The 16,855-nt window shown below is 35.4% G+C and overlaps 1 protein-coding gene across 1 annotated transcript in view; it reads right to left on the bottom strand.

The window, feature by feature from the left end:
* The window catches only part of LOC125164868 (odontogenic ameloblast-associated protein-like), a 34,199-nt gene extending 26,994 nt beyond the window's left edge, over positions 1-7,205 (bottom strand). Inside the window, exons 1-8 of the mRNA XM_047857607.1 lie at positions 7,155-7,205; positions 7,028-7,069; positions 6,454-6,501; positions 5,672-5,905; positions 4,319-4,366; positions 2,161-2,265; positions 1,307-1,354; positions 174-245 (exon numbers count right to left, since the gene is read on the bottom strand). Coding sequence (XP_047713563.1) covers positions 174-245; positions 1,307-1,354; positions 2,161-2,265; positions 4,319-4,366; positions 5,672-5,905; positions 6,454-6,501; positions 7,028-7,069; positions 7,155-7,205 — 648 coding nt within the window. The remainder of the gene's footprint in view (positions 1-173; positions 246-1,306; positions 1,355-2,160; positions 2,266-4,318; positions 4,367-5,671; positions 5,906-6,453; positions 6,502-7,027; positions 7,070-7,154) is intronic.
* Between the last annotated feature and the right edge of the window lie 9,650 nt (positions 7,206-16,855).

The raw sequence follows: 16,855 nt of genomic DNA on the forward strand, positions 1-16,855 counted from the left end.
TCTGCATAAATTGAATCTTGACTGGCATAAGATTATGCGTGGAAAGAGGAATAATTGTTGATGGAAAAATAATAATAAAGTTTTCATTAAAATGCACAATAGTGTGGGAACCTGTAGGTTGTCAGTTGCTGATTTCTGGTTGGTAGGTAGCACAGTGTGGTGAGGAATCTTACCATCACAACAGTTTCAGAAGCTGTGTCTGTGAAGGGATCTAAGGCTAGTTGCTGCTGGACTCCCGGTATAACCTGAAAAATTGGAAAGTTTTTAAAAAGCCTAAAATTTTCATCTATAAAAAAATAGTTTTACATTATAAAAATGTAAACTGCCTTTACATTCAAGGCAGTTAGCACACGTCTCAACTTCTTTAATTTCAGTTTCTTAAAAACAAACATAATCATTTAGATTCGAGAAAGAGAAAAGTAACTCGTGACATGGGACATACAACTCTGCTTGTGTTGTTAGGAGCTTGCTGGACATTCTCTGCTGGGCCCTGGTGTTCTGTTGAATATTAACAACCCTGCAGAATACCAACATCAGACAAGGTCATGAACATGATGAAGTACAACAAAAACAAGATCACTCTGTAATCTTGTGTAAAGCAAGGTCACCATGCTAGCCACAAAAATACCAGGTATCCTCATATCCTGGATAATCTGAGTAACTCTTCTTTTTTTATGAATCATAGCCTTTGCCTTGCTCTGTTGTTCTTGCTCTGTTGTTCTAGACTGTTGTTCTTATCTTCTAGGTAAGAATTGTTTAATTAACCAGTTGTAGAATTATCAATCATTTCCTGAGAATACCGAATTCAGAGTGAACCATTACTTCCTGAAGTCTCCCCCAAATCACCTGACAGAAGCCTAGAAGAGTCACCTTCCTATTAAGACACCCACAGGGGTGCCTGAGTGATTCAGTTGGTTAAGTGTCCAACTTTTTATCTCAGCTCAGGTCATGATCTCATGGTTTATGGCATGGAGCCCCATGTAGGGCTCTGCACTGACAGCACAGAGCTTGGGATTCTCTCCCCCTCCCTCTCTGCCCCATCCTGCTCATGTGCTCTCTTTCTCTCTCTCAAAATAAAGAAATAAACTTAAAAAAAGATTTATTAAGAAAAAAAGACACCCAGAGTTCCCCATGTGTGTCCTGTGCTATTGCAATGAGTAGATAAATCTAATTTTGTTCAACTATGGTGGTGTTCTAAAAAAAAAAGATGGGTTTTGGATGAAGGGCACTGATGGATTTAATAGGTCATGAAGAAAGTCATTTGAAAAGTTAGTTTTGTTTTTAAAGAAAAATATGCATTACTTACAGGTTCTACTTGTACTGGAATATATCCAAATTGAGTATAGAATGGCATCTGTCAGATTTTTGGAAAATGTGTTAGATTTGTTGTATGATTTTGTCATAATTTTATAATAAATTATGACTTAAAATTATATATAATATTGTATTATAATTATATTAAATACTTTTTAAATAAAAGTTCATATCTTCTAGGTGATAAAAATTATTGATAAATTACCAAGCATCTTTTTAATACTGTATTATTCCTAGCTTAAAATTTCCCCTTTCTCTCTAAATTAACACGTCTCAGAATTACTACTATCAGTCTCTTAAAGCATAATTTTCAGTTTTCTCTAATTTGGTTTTAGAGTGGTGATAAGCTACTGAAAATTTCCCCCATTCTAACTAAAAGAAATCTAGTTATGAATGTGCCACCTGGAATTACAATGGAATTCCAAAAATGTATTGCAGGGCCACAAAGCTCAATATAAAGTTATCTAATTGTATCTAGTGATCCTAGGTGCCGTCTGTCATGGGGGATATTTATTTATTTATTTTTTAATAATAGCCACATGTAAATATGACAAGAGGGATGCTGGTAACTTTTAAAAAATTAGAAGATTTTTTCCAAGATGATGCAACCTTTGGCCTCTGATTTTACTGAAGTCCACTCACTGACTTTGTTCTTTTTAAAATTCAGCTTCGAGCACTTCCATCTTAGTGATATGTTAGGAGAACGCACTATATCTTTTTGTCACCATCAGTCTAGGCTGTTGACTTTTGCAGTAAATATACTCAGATGTTCTCTTCTCTGAAAATTTACTATAACTTCTCTATTCTCAGGAAGAACTAGTCAGATTACAATCAAATAGTAGTTACCTGCTCCTCAAATTGCTGCTGTCCTGTTTGTGGAGGTGACTGCGTGGCTGTCTGTTGAGGTTGTTCCCAAGGTAGGAGCATGTAGACTGGATAGTACTGAAACATCTATTTGTAAACAGAAAAGTACATAAGAGCTTCCATTAGATCCACATAGGTCTTTAAAAAAAGTCTTCTAATGTCAATATTGTTTTACAGCTGATATATATATATATATATATATATATATGCATAAAGTAGTCCTTCTTTAAGCACATATATGCATATATGCATAAAGTAGTCCTTCTCAGACTTTAGAAATAACTCATATTACACATGATGCTGGAATTTAAGATTGCACTTAACAGAAGACCATGGGGGAGGGAAAGGAAAAAAAAAAGTTAGAGAGGGAGAGACCCAAACCATAAGAGACTCTTAAAAACTGAGAACAAACTGAGAGTTGATGTGGGGTGGGAGGGAGGGGAGGGTGGGGGATAGGGATTGAGGAGAGCACCTGTGGGAATGAGCACTGGGTGTGGTATGGAAACCAATTTGACAATAAATTTCATATTAAAAAAAAAAAGACTGCTTGGTCAAACACATTAAGGAAGTAGTAAAATAACAAGATTTTCAAAAATGGCACCTTGGACCTTACATAAAAACTGTAGATTTTATATACAGACATCATGTACAAATTACTTTGCGAATATCTAAGAAGAGAATAGTTTAGCAGCATTTTCCATATTTTTTGAGAATCATTATTCCGCAGGATATGGTATTAGAAGTTCTATGATAAGGAACGAATTCTCAAGAATGTTTTGCCCTTAATAATTGCCATTTTGAGACAATCCCTATGCATTTTTAGAATATTGGACAACCCAGAAATAGACAAGGAAATGTTTTAACTGCAAGTTTAACATGCCACACATTATCATGTATTGGCTTCCATTTATATCTGTGTGTGTCTACACATGTATATTTGTTTACAGAAAATGGGACCTTAGTATGTACATAGAGTTTAGTATGCTGTTTTGTTTCCTTGCATAATTAAATAAGAGACAATAATAGATATAAGAGTTAAAAAACAACAAGTGTAGTTTGAGAAGTACATTTTATGCAGTGGTTCTTACTTTTGGCTACGAGTTAAAATCACCTATTTAGCATTTTAACAGATAATCATACTTGGGATCTACTCATCAGGTCTTGATTCATTAGGTGTGGGCAGGGTCCGGGCATTTGTAATTTCGAAAATTACAGAGGGTGGAGAGCCACTAGTTTAGTGGTTAAAAGAAGGATGAAGAATTATATTCCCAGTCATCTATTTACTTCCATTAGGATTGGGAATTTAATCTCACTAAGACTTAGTTTCCTGATCCTTAAAATGAAGCAGTTTCACTTACCAAGTATAGAATGAGGTAATGTCTAGAGGTAACTTTTATTTTATGATGAGGGTGGGATGAAATTACATAATTATGATTACATGGGAGCCAAGTGGTGTAACTTTTGATGAAATGGTCAGTTTTCTGCTGGTGAATAATTTATCTATGTCCCTATTTCTTTGAACCTAGTTTATTATAAAATTAATTAAACTAATCTTAAGAGGGTTTTTCATATTATTCTAATGATTATACTAGTTGGCATTCATTTTTTAAGATCTCTTATTTAATAGAAATCACCACTTGATTGTAATAGGGAGTTAAATTGAAAATACACACAAGAACCTGGAAATATTTTGAGCACAGTGCCATACTGCCAAATAACATGGTAAGCGTTTTTTATCTCTTCATCATATCATAATTTATCAATTTAACACATCTACCTCTAAAACAAAATTCAGGGTTGGAAAAAGTCAGCCTACAGTATTTTTTTAGTTCCCAAATGCCAGTACAAATGCCATGCAGAGGGAACGTGACTTACGGCTTGGTGAGCTCCTTTATTCCCAATACACTAATGCCCTGGAAACTCGGGAATCTCCTTAGCTGTTCTTCCTTCAGGAGTTATTATGTAAGCCTAAAATTAACAAACTGATGCAATCCCAGCAATGGTGGCACTAGACAGAGATAATTGTATAAGTTTCATAGCCCTGCTATAGGAGTCAGAGCTACAAATATAAAAGAAAGCATTAGGTGGAGAGTATATATAGCCATCTGTCTGTAAGAGTGACAGTATTCCATTTATTTACCTGTGCTTGCTCTTGAGGCATTTTGAAGGAGAACACATAGGGCATAACCTGCCGAAAAAAGGTATAAAAAATTATACTTGACATTTGAAAATATATTTTAAAAATATTTTTTAATGTTTATCTTTGAAAGAGAGAGAGACAGAGTGCAAGCGGGGGAGGGGGGAGAGAGAGGGAGACATAGAATCCAAAGCAAGCTCCAGGCTCTGAGCTATCAGCACAGAGCCTGATGGGTGCGAACTCACAAACCAGGAGATCATGACCTGAGCAGAAGTTGGATGCTTAACTGACTGAGCTAACCAGGTTCCCTTAAAGATATATTTTTTAGATGTTTACTTATTTATTTTGAGAGAGAGAGAGAGAGAGAGAGGATGCACACTTGTGAGCGGACACACATGAGCAGAGGAGGGGCATAGAGAGAGAGATTGAGAGAGAATCCCAAGCAGGCTCTGTGCTGTAGTGTAGAGCCAGATGCAGGACTCAATCCCACAAACCATGAGATCATGACCTGAGCCAGAATCAAGATTCAGATGTTTGAGGCTCCTGGGTAGCTAAGTCAGTTAGGTGGCCAACTTTGGCTCAGGTCATAATCTCATGCTTGGTGAGTTCGAGGCCTGCATCAGGCTCTGTGCTGACTGAAACTCAGAGCTTGCAGTCTGCTCTGGACTCTGTGTCTCTCTCTTTCTCTGCCCTATCCCGCTCACAGTGTCTCTCTCTCTGTCTCTCAAAATGAATAAAACATTAAAAAAAGTCAGATGCTTAACCAACTGAGTCACCCAGGCACCCCTGTACTCGACTTTTTAACATAAAATTCCGGAGCTGTTTTTCTTAGACCTAGCCACTACATGTGTAATTTATATACAAGACTTCTGTGACAACAAAAGTGTATCTATTATGTGTATGTCATTAATGAAAATTGTTTCTTTTTTAAAGATGACATTTCTCTATCTTTTCTAAGACTTGTTTTATCACTTTTGATTTGTGACTGTGATATAATAGCTGATTTAAATAGCTTTTTTTCATGTGAGAAATCAGAAAAGATAGGGAAGTACTTCCAGTGATGGTAGAGCAAATTATGAGAAAGAATTCTCTCTCAGTAACCCCTGTCTTATTTTAAAGAACTCCTGTCTTTTTGTTTGTTTGTTTGTTTGTTTGGATTTTGTTTTTAAGAGATAGAGTATGAGCAGGGGGGAGAGAGAGATCATGACCTGAGCTGGAATCAAGAGTCAGACGTTTAATTGTCTGAGCCACACAGGCTCCCTGCTCCTGTCTTATTTTAAAGCTGATTCATAATTCATTTTCACATTCAAAATGAGTTACCTCTCCAAAGAATAAGATGGGAGAGGCTCTACTTACATGATTAGAGCCCTGTTGGGTCTGTGGTGATGTTTGAGGCTGTGAGGGGTCCAGCTGTCCCACCTGAGTTCCCTGGGCAAAACTGACCCATCCTGGGAAAGGTGTCTGATTTGGGAACAGTCCAGCCAACCGGTCAAAAGCTGATAAAGAGAATTGGGAGAGCCCTGGAATTTGAGCTTGCTGCTGCTGTTGTAGAATCCCAGAGAAAGGAGGAATCCATGAATTAAATGGGCCCTGGGAGGACATGAAAGAAAGGAAGAATTTCTCTTTCATTTCAGAAAGAATTTAAAATCAGTCCTGAGCAAAAAAAGGACAAAATGTAAACGATTTCTGCAATTCTACTGCAGCATTATAAAAAAGGACAGCATTTTAGGACATTATGAGCTGTGCAAATAGCATGACCAATGTTAAATTCCCAGAAATCATAAAAAATATGGGGCAGAGTGAGGTGGATGAAGGGTATGGTTTCTGCAGTTGCCAGACTGGTTGTAAATCTTCTTCTTCTTCAACTGAGTATGACTTTGTGTAAATAGTTAATTTAACTATCTCATAGTTGTGAGAATTTGTGTCTGGCATGTGTCAAATTCTCAGTAAATAAATCTTAATCAGATTACAGCTTTTAATTTTGTCTTCAAACAAAGGTCATTAGAATATATGGGATGAATCCATAACCTTAATAATTGAGATTTCAGAAATGAAATCAGAAAACATTTTGTCCTCATACAAACTACTGTAAAAAAATAAGTCATAGGCAAATCTTCTTAGAATAATCATAGAGGTACCTGAAACTGTAGTGGCTGAAGCTGAGCAGTATTAAGATTCAGAAGTAACTAGAAAAGGAAAGATAATATGAAAACCAGATTATTACACATGCTAAAATGATTAAGAACGATGTTTACTACAAATAAAGAACAAGTCAGAGCTGACTGATCCGTTTGGTGCTAGTGGTGTTTTCTCACTAAGCTTATGCTAAATTACTGTGATTAGAGATTAGGATTTAACCACCTCTCCCCTGCTGTGTATAAACTTGCAAAACTTCAGCCCATTCCATAGGGTTAGCCACTCACTTTATGCTCTTAAACACCTATACACATCTGTATTAGGTGCTATTAGAATAAAAATATATATGAGATACTGTCTCTGCCTTTAAAGAGTTTACTGTCAAACAGGGGAGCAAAATGATATTTTAGAAATAACTTGGTACACCCAATAAACATCAGTATTGGAAATATATTTGGATGTAAGAGCTAATGGATAGGCATGCAGGGTAAATTAATGAAGGCTTTTATCTCTACTCTACTGGGTTTCCATAGAAACAAACAAACAAAATGGAGAGATTGTTGTATTTCAACTAACCTCATTGCTGTTGCTTGCAGACATAAGGCGCTGTGGGATAAGCTAAAAAAATAAACAACAAATGGTGAAAGAAGGATTTGTTAAAGGTTCCCCACAATGGTTTTAGTTATACCATAAGATCACTTACTGGGGCTGACATTGTGGCTCCCAGAAGCCCAAGAAGAATTATAGTTTTCATTTTCAGATGAAATAGCTAGAAAATAAGTTGTAAAATTGACCTTTAAAGAGAACCTCTGTGTAAAAATCATGATAACAATAATTTGTTAGTATTGTTCCATCAGAGGACTGGTTGGGTGAATTCTATAGTATTTACTTATATATTAGGATTTAAAATAAAAAAAGGCATACTTATAAATATCTATAACAGAACTTATTCTTTTTCTCAGAGCAGCTCTTTATAAAAACCAGAATTGTTTGCTTCTCCTCTTAGCTTGACCAAATGGTTCATTTGGTGGCATGTGATGTAGTTGAATGAGTTAAAGAACAAGGTGGCGTCCTCTCTTGCGATGTTTTGTACTTAAGGGGATGGGTCCTTCTGATCATGAGAGGCCCATCACTAGGTCTTTATGATAAAGACAATTTTAATGTCTGTTTAATGTAGTAGTAAAAATACTACAATAAAGATCTGACAGTAGCAGTCTAATAACAGATAAAAGTTCATTTAAAAATCTAATGACATTAAAGTACCTTAAAACTAGGCAATTGAGTCAATATTTTTCTAATTTGGGGAAGATTATCAAATAAAACTGTAATATTGATTTATAGTGTAACTCATGGAAGCATATTACATCTTGTCCTCCAGATGTAAAAACTCCTGCCCTAATTCAAATTACTGACCTACATAAGCATTTAGGGTGACCCTGGTAGTTTATTCTACAGGAGTTGACTGATTTGGGCCCTTAAAATTATGAAAGCAAATATTTTGGTATCTTACCTTAATCCTTTGCCTAAGAAGAGAAATCTAAACCCATGCAAGATCTGTGTTCTTTTTATCTTTCAGCTCTGCTGCTTGAAGCTTCTCTTAAATTTAAAAACCCATCTTTAGAAAAGAATGACTAATCATTTTTCAAAGGGACTAGTGATTTAGTGGGTTTCAGACAATGGCTTAGCTAATAACCACTTTCCTAATCATCAAGGTAGTATATGGGATTCCCACACTTTTAGTAATGTCCTTAAATTATCCTCTGACAAATGTTTCCCTGTGATCATTCCTAGCTTCTGCTTTGGTTATGACTACATCTTCTAGAATAATTTCATTCTGCTCCATTTATCATCTTAAAATGAATACAGTAATAGAGTAGCCTTTAGGCCTTTATTCAAGGATTAATGGGTGATTAATTTTTATTTCAAGAGTAAAATACAGAATTACTAGATGTAAGAGGTATAAAAGATAAAAATCCAAAACCTACTTAGAGGCAGTTAAGATTCTCTGGTTCTTCAGTGTTGGACTGAGTAAATATGAACTAATTTTATTTAGGTTCAACTTTGAAAATATCAGTATATCTCCATTTACCTACAGAATGAAATCCTAAAATCATTACTAATTTCTATGTATCTATGACATATCTATGACCCATGTGATCATGTTGCTTGGAATAAGTAATTGAATAAATATGAAGCATGATGGCCTACATTTTAAAAATAAATGGTGAATGTTTTGTGTTTTAAAACATCCCTTTTGCTAAATATGATTTTAGCATTCAAAATACAACTGTTATGATCCACACTTCATTGTTACTTAAATTTTCTTCATAATGTGTTTTGCATTTGTCTTGTTTTTCTTTGCTGTTAGTATTGACCCTCTTCTAGTAGACAGTCCAAGATCATAAGCGTTGCCATAATGTATTATCAGTTAATTTCCATTGGAAGAGTTCTTTTGCTAACTTAATCTTGAATAACTAATGGTAGCTATCATGCAGGAAAACAACATTATTACCTTTCAATGAATTTGTCTTTCTTAGCAGGATGAGACACTTCTTGAACTTGCATGGTTCATTAATACTGAAAAATACGCCATTTTTTATAGAGCCAAAAAAAAGAAAAGCTACAAGGGAAAAAAATAGTAAAGATAACAAGACCCCTTCCTTTACTAAAGCAGAGAAGCCACAACTAGGATTTTCTATCTGTTAGAAAGGAACTTTCCCAAGATTTACAAAAGTTTCCTTTTAGATTAGCCAAATATTTAGACTGCCCCAGATGTTGATGCAGATTTAACTAGAGCTTGGTGGTTAATGTAATCAGTTGTTGCCTGGAAAATCCAGTATTTGGGTGGGTGGGTGAACTAGATAGATGGCTCTAAATTGTCTGATGACATACTTCCAATTAATGACCTTGGTCTATTCTGAATATTGTCAAATTAAATTTAGTACACCATTAAGGTCTCAGTCTCAGAGGTTTTCTATTGCATTGTTGGGGTCTTAGGCAGCTAACACTACTACCGAGCCAGAAAGTTGTCAGGGCCCAGCACTGGAAAAGTTAGGGACTGTATCACAGAGCCAAAATATAGTCAATGTAAAAATCAGCTTGGTGATGAATAGTTTCAACTAGCTACATTCCTTAAATGTGAAGGCAGTTGGAAGGAAATTTCTGTTATTGTTTTCTTTTTGTTTTTATTTTCCATACTTGAGTATTCTAAAGCAAAGCAGTTGAAACTCTCCAGTTATACAACAGATTGAAGTAGAAAAGAGCAGGTTATGCTTTCCTACCTGATACCTCCCTATGTCATTGGTGGCAAAGTTATCTCTGGGCAGGAGGGAAAGTAGCAAGGGGTTCTCATTTAATTCTTACCACACCATAGTGTGGATATTGTCTGTGTCTCTTTTTTACATTCAGCTATGTTGAACTTACTCATTTTTTTTGGTCTATTCACCCAGTAGCTATTCCATTGACTTTGTGAAATAAATAGGTTCTTTTATTCAAAGAAGAAAAAGGTGATACACATCCAGAGCAATGTCAGTCTTTATGGATTAAGGTACAGGGACCTTAAGTTGAGGAAACCTTACAATGGGGATATCCTGAGCCAGAGACTGTGACTGTGACTTCATTACTTTGTTTTGGTTTGATGACCAGAACACCAGATAGCCCTTTATTCAGGTAAAAGTACAAAAACACACATCAGTGCCAAGTACATATGACTGTTGGATTATGTACCATTAAAATGATCCGTACCCTTACTCTGTTCCAATAACGTAGATGGTGAAGCACAAATAACAATGGCTTATATATTAGTCCTTTCAAAATGTTATCTCTGCTTTCCTTTCCCTTCAAGCAACCTGAAAAATCAGTTAAGAGGTTGACAGAGAACCACGGTGAAGTAAATCAGTATTCTGCACATCAAGAGAATAGAGTTTGAATTTTAGCACTGCTTATAATAAAATAATTTTCTGGTATTTGAGTTATAATTTTCTAGGAGCTTCTAATGACATATCAAGGTAAACAGGATACTTATATCATTGCCACATTTCAGTGAGAAAGCTGAGGCACAAGGTTCAGCAACTTCATTCATTCATTTATTCATACAACACACATTTATGTATAACTTCTATATCCATGTCCTTATTGGGTTTTGAGAACTTAGTACTAATAAAACAGACATGATTTCTGCTTCATGGAAATTACTGTTAGTTTTCTACTATCAAAGGATTACCAGAATAATGGCCAGTATACTGGTCTTTTGATTATTAATCAAGTAGTCTTTCCAAATCACCAAGCTGCCTAACCAGGGAGAAGAGAGACAGCACAATTCCAAAGATAATTAACAACAACAATAACAAAATAATAAATGATAAAAGTGAGTATTTTCATTTATTGCCAGAGTTGAATAATGAATCTCAGTTCAGTCAAGGTAACTGGTGACTCTAACAATTACTTCATTATTAATTTGTACAATAAATACAGAGGATAAGCAAGCTGTCAATCATATCTTTTCTATTACATAGTAGAGTGCTTACTTTTAACTTCTATGAGACTTTACTGAAGTGCCCCCTTCTGTTTAATGGTGTACATTACTGGATATTAATCATCACCTGCCCACTATGCCAATACATTCTAGCTTAATGGATTTGGCTTGATAATATGAGTCTAAATTTATTATATTTCAGATTTATAGGTACATGCATGTGAATTATGTCTATAAAATATAATTTCCAGGATTAACTTGTTCAGGAATAGAGATATTAAGAAAAATAAGGTTATATATACCTCCTCTTTTCACAAAAGGGCCCAGGAGGTTCAGAGTAATTGAGAAGCCACTATACAATTAAGCTTGGGCTACAAAACTATCAACAGACTGTGAGTCCATAAAGTGTAGCCTGTAGAGCATTCTGTGGGAGGCACATTGTCTCAAACACACCCCATCCTGGTTTGGGCATAATCAACACTCACCTTTTCTGAAAAGCACTTCTTTTGTCCTCTAACCTGAAATGGTTTCTTTTTCTGCTGAACTACTATCATATTTATTTGTGTCCTTTGCTCTTTGTAAATTTCAGACAACTACTTTCATGACCCATGTGTCTGTTTCTTCTTTTTGTCTGGCACTAAACTGGTTTCTGTATGATAACTTCCCAGAAACAAACTCCATTTTAATAAAAATATTGTAGTTCTAGTAACTTGATTTAAGATTAGGGTCTTTGGGTGATTTCTGGCTTTCCCCCCCTGATATCTAGCCAAGACCACACTGGGGTCATGGGGCTTCTTGTGAATGTTGTGGTCAAGGGCAGTAGTCAGACCAGTCTGACTTAATTCTCCCTCAGAATTGTGTTGATTGTCTTCTTTTTCTATTTTGTTACATTAAGAGTGTATCTCCTTAACAAGATTTTATGCTTTCTGACAGCACTGGTATTTTATGGCTCCAAATTTTGCTGTCTTGTCTTCCTTTTTTCTTCTTCACTTCCTTTCTCCTTGACTTCTTCTATATATTTACTCATTTCTTCTTTTGTCTCCTACTCCATTTATTTCCTTTTCTTCCACCTTTCCTGGTTTACAAACTGTCCAGTGATCTGACTCTTGCCTTGTTCCCCTACTTGACTGCTTCTCACTTCAGTCCTTGTTCACCAACTCCAGCAATGCTAGTTTTCTCTCTGAAGTTTGAACATGTAAAATCTATTCCTGCCTCAAGGCCTTAGTTGTTTTCTACGCCCAGAATGCTGTCTGTTTGATCACTGAGGAGCCAGAGTCTTCTTATCATTCAGTTTAGGAGTCATCCCACAAAAGGATGTTCCCAGACTACCCAATCTAGAGAAGTCACCTCTGTCATATCACCCTGGTTAAATTCTCTGCAAAGGCTGTATCACTGTTTCATAACTGATAATTTACTTATTTATTTATTCTTTTTAGTTGTATTAATAATTATTTGTTTTTATTTTTTACCTTCCATTACTAAAATATAATTCCATTACAGCAGAATCTTTTTTTTTTTAACCTCTTTATCTCAGTGCCTAGAGTAGTGTCGGGCCCATAATAAATACTCAAGTATTTGTTGAACGATTGTATGAAAATTCTTATGACTTGGAAATTCCAAAGATACACTTTTACAGAGTGAGATTAAATGTTACTTACAGCACTGACAGATATGGAAAGTCATTGAAGTGTTTGATGAGGAGACATTACATTGTTTAATAAACTACTCTTCTTTCTAGAAATTTATTCTGTTATATAGGCATATTATAATACAACAAAATTATTAATGCAGTGTCTTTCATATTCTAAACAAAAATTATACCTCTGGCTTGGTTTAAACACTTTTCTAACATAGAGTCTGTTACCTCATTTCTGGTGAACTTACATGAAGAGTTTGGTAGAAAGGAGTGGTCATTTGTAATTATGTGTTTCTCTATTAGTAATGTCTTAGTCCACACCTTAGCAATTTTAGAAGTGTCTGCTTTTTTTTTTTTCCTGCTTGCTATTTGAACACCAAAAGGAGAACTGATATTTGTTGTTTGGAAAATGGCTCAGTGTCAAGTCTGATTGTAGAATTAAGGAAAGAAATTGGAGCTAAATTGTTAGAAGAATTGTAAGTAGGAAAAAATCAGTATAAAGTTTATGAAAAATAATAAATGGGAATTGTATGCTGGAGGTCACTCAACATAATAGACTCAGATTATGAAGACGAATATAGCTAAAAGTGCTGCTAGATATTATTCTGTCATTCTGCTCCACCTTGGAAATAATTCTGTCTGAATTACCAGTGTTGGGTCAGTTGGTCACCCGTATTCACCTTACCCTGTCCTTTGGAATTATTGATGAAAAAAACTCTTTAGTTTCTAACTCTTCTTTTTCAGAATTGTATTTGTCTCTGTAGTGGATGCTGTGATGTCCCAACCAGAGCCCCGTTCTGAAATGAAGGATTTATTGCCCTAGCTTCTGGGAGTGCTAACAGCAGTCAGCCTCTTCAAGATTTGCCTCTCCTGCCTCCCTCAAGGGCTTCTCTCTTCCCGGGCCAACAAACACCCTGTAACTAGTCCACTAAAGCCTCCAGGCCTCTTACCACCCAGATCCAGAATTCTGTATTGGGATTGACTAAAGCCTTTGTTGACACAGCAGCTGATCCTGCTTCCTTCCCCTCTATTCCATGGATGTTAAGTCTGAAGACTCTTAATAATTTTCCTGCATGTTAATCTCTACCTCAGACTGCTGTGGGGATCTCAACCTGAGACAGTCACCAAGTTGTTAATCATGGAAATATTACCTTTGAGTGACATGTTCTAAAGATTTGATCATATTTCCGCAAGTGTTAATTTCTCATCACGTTAGCCAGTTCTGAATCACTAGAGAGAATAGATTATTGGTATTGAGAAGTAGCCTCTAATGTGCTACTCTCATTTATCATGTGTTGAATTGTGAATGTCATTATTTCTGTGCCTTAGGCCATGGTCTGATATACAGAACTAAGCTTTTCATTAGACTTTTACTGTTATATATGTTACTGTATATTGAATAAGAACAAATATTATCTGAAGTAATGGCCATAAAATGGTTAAATGGGAAAACTCCAAGGCCCTATATATGGAGTCCATGATGGGAAATTATTGCTGGTTATTCTTTTCATATAATGGTTTCCAAAACTTGCCCCCCACTGCATCATTGCAAAGTATTTCTGACCAAGCTTGAGAGAGAGAGAGAGAGAGAGAGAGAGAGAGAGAGAGAGAGAACAGAGATCTCACTAGGGCCAGAAGCACCCAGCAGCTTTGCAATGTTCACACCAGAAAGTTTAGGATGGCATACATTTGTGGAGTAAGTCAGGACTAAGATAAACTAGGGCTGTGGATATTTAATTTCCAAAAACTTTTACAAAACTTCGCAGTTTATTGTATTTATTTGTTACCAATTTTCAACTCATCTCCATCTCAAAGAACTTCAAATACAGCTCAAGATTAAGACTCTGGAGCCATTTTGCCTGGCTCCACTTTTAACTGCCATCTGTAAGCACTATGAACTATGAACTATGGTCAAGTTTGAAACCTCTCTGAGGCTGGGTTTACCTTTCTGTAAAATGGTGATAACCTCATTGGGTTCATAAGATAATTATACTCTGTTCATATAAAAAGTATCTGATGTTAGTTACATTGGGATTAGATCCTAAGCTTCTTGAGTGTCCCCAGGGCCTAGCACAAGATTGACTCAGAATATTTATTTGTTAAATGTATGAAAGAATGAAGCATAACACAGAAATATCTTTTCTTACAGAGACCAGCATGGTAAATTGAATAGCACTTGATGTAGAAGAATAGAAACAAAACGCAAAAAGCCAGCGTGATGTTAGAAATAGAGGATCCTGGGTGCTCGGATGGCTCAGTTGGTTAGGCGTCCGACTTGTGCTCAGGTCATGTTCTTGCAGCCTGTGAGTTTGATCCCCACATCTGGCTCTCTGCTGTCAGCATTGAGCCCACTTTGGAACCTCTGTCTCCTGTTCTCTCTGCTCCTTCCCTGCTCGTGCATGTGTGCTCTCTCTCTCTCTCTCTCTCTCTCAAGAAATAAACATTAAAAAATTTAAAAAAGAATAAATAGAATATCCACAGAACATTTGGGTAAAAAGGTAGGCCCCTGAAACAAACTAACATATATATTATCGATCAACTAGTCTGTTAATTAAAAATATTCTTGAAAAAATTTCCAAAATACAAATTTCAACATTTTATTAAGGAATATTCACTTGTTTTTACCAACTCCTCTTTCCCTCAAATTCTATTCTTTCCTTTAAAGTGGTGTGCTGGTAAACTGGAGCTCTGACAGCAAACAAACAGCAAACCTCTTTTTTGTTGTATTATCTAATTTCCATACTGTAAATACTCCCACCAGGGTCCATTTCAAATTACTGACTGTTTAGCAAACTAGCTTTTAAAATTCCTAGTATTAAAGTTTGAATCTCAAAATGCAGTAAAAGTCAAGTCCAACAAATTAATGCCTTCGCATAATGGATTGTGCTTGAATCACCCAAATAATGAAGTTTTGTTGCCCTAGTCAGAAGTATTTCACATGGTATATCTCATATAGCTGTCAATTTATGCTAAGGATATAGGTGTTTAGAGATATGTGAAACTAACATTTGTTTACTGCACTATATCATGTTCTCAGCTATGTTTTCTAAATGCATTTTTTCAACTGATCCTCATACGAATCTGCATAGTATTTTCATTATCATTTTATTTACATGGAACCTGAGATTCAGGGAAATTAAATAATTTGCCTAAGGTGGTTTAGTTGTTTAGTGATAAAACTCTGATTTGAACCCAGGTCTTTTCACAAAGTAAATACTTATTTCTACACTGTTCTCTAAGTGTTTGTATGGGACAAAGATACTGGATAATTTTTTCCCATGTACTTTTGAGGTACATTAAATAAACATCATGATTTTCTTGCTTAAAATTTCTTTCTCATGGTTTGTTGAGGATTCGCACATTTCCTGAAAGTATAATCTCTGACATATATTCTGTTATAGTCAGTGTTTCCCAATTTCTGGATTTTTGGACGCTTGCTTTAGATCATTTGAGAATTTTCTAAGACAGATACTAAGGCAGAAATTTTATTTCTGTCTTTTTAGTAGTCTTAAGAAACTCCTTACTGATATAAGGAAATATGTCCAGGATTATTGTTCTAAAAACAGCTTAAGGGCCCTCAGCTGAGATGATAAACCATGAAGATCTCCTAAGAACAGTGCTTATTGTTCTGGTCACATTTCAATGAAGGAAGTTTAATTTTCTCTATTCCTTTTCCAAGAAGGTCTTCCACCTGCAAAAACAATGACTTAAAACAGCAGAAGCCAAGAACTAATAAATCAGTGCCACAGACAAATTTCCTCATCAGGACTGCTTCCAGGAATTTAGAAACTGTGGAAATACCAATATTGTGTCTTCATAAAATATCTGCTTAATTGGATATTTTAGATTCAGCAGCCAGAACCATTTATAAATTACTAGTCAATTTCTATTTTTGCCAAATAAGAATTGCATGGGATTTCTGATAAGTGGTAATATTACTTACAAAGAGTTCTGCTTTCTTTCTGAAATTACGTTCATGACTACATTAGATGCCTCATCAAATTTGTAAATGTATGTACTGTTACCTTTCATAGCTTATTCTTGCTCTTGCATTCTCTGGTTTTCCATGTACAGATGTGTATACCAAACATGTAAACATTTTACTTGCACACTTCTATCTATAAAGCATCACATTTGGTATCTGTTTCTGAATGATGATATAATTAGAACAAAAATACTGCTTATTAACATTTGAATTGTGCCAGGTGTTATACTAAGCACTTTATATAAATCAACTCAATTGTATTAATCCTCCCACAACCTTGAGTTTTAGATATTGATATTCTAATTTTAT

The sequence above is a fragment of the Prionailurus viverrinus genome, chromosome B1, assembly GCF_022837055.1.
Source record: "Prionailurus viverrinus isolate Anna chromosome B1, UM_Priviv_1.0, whole genome shotgun sequence".
NCBI lineage: Eukaryota > Metazoa > Chordata > Mammalia > Carnivora > Felidae > Prionailurus > Prionailurus viverrinus.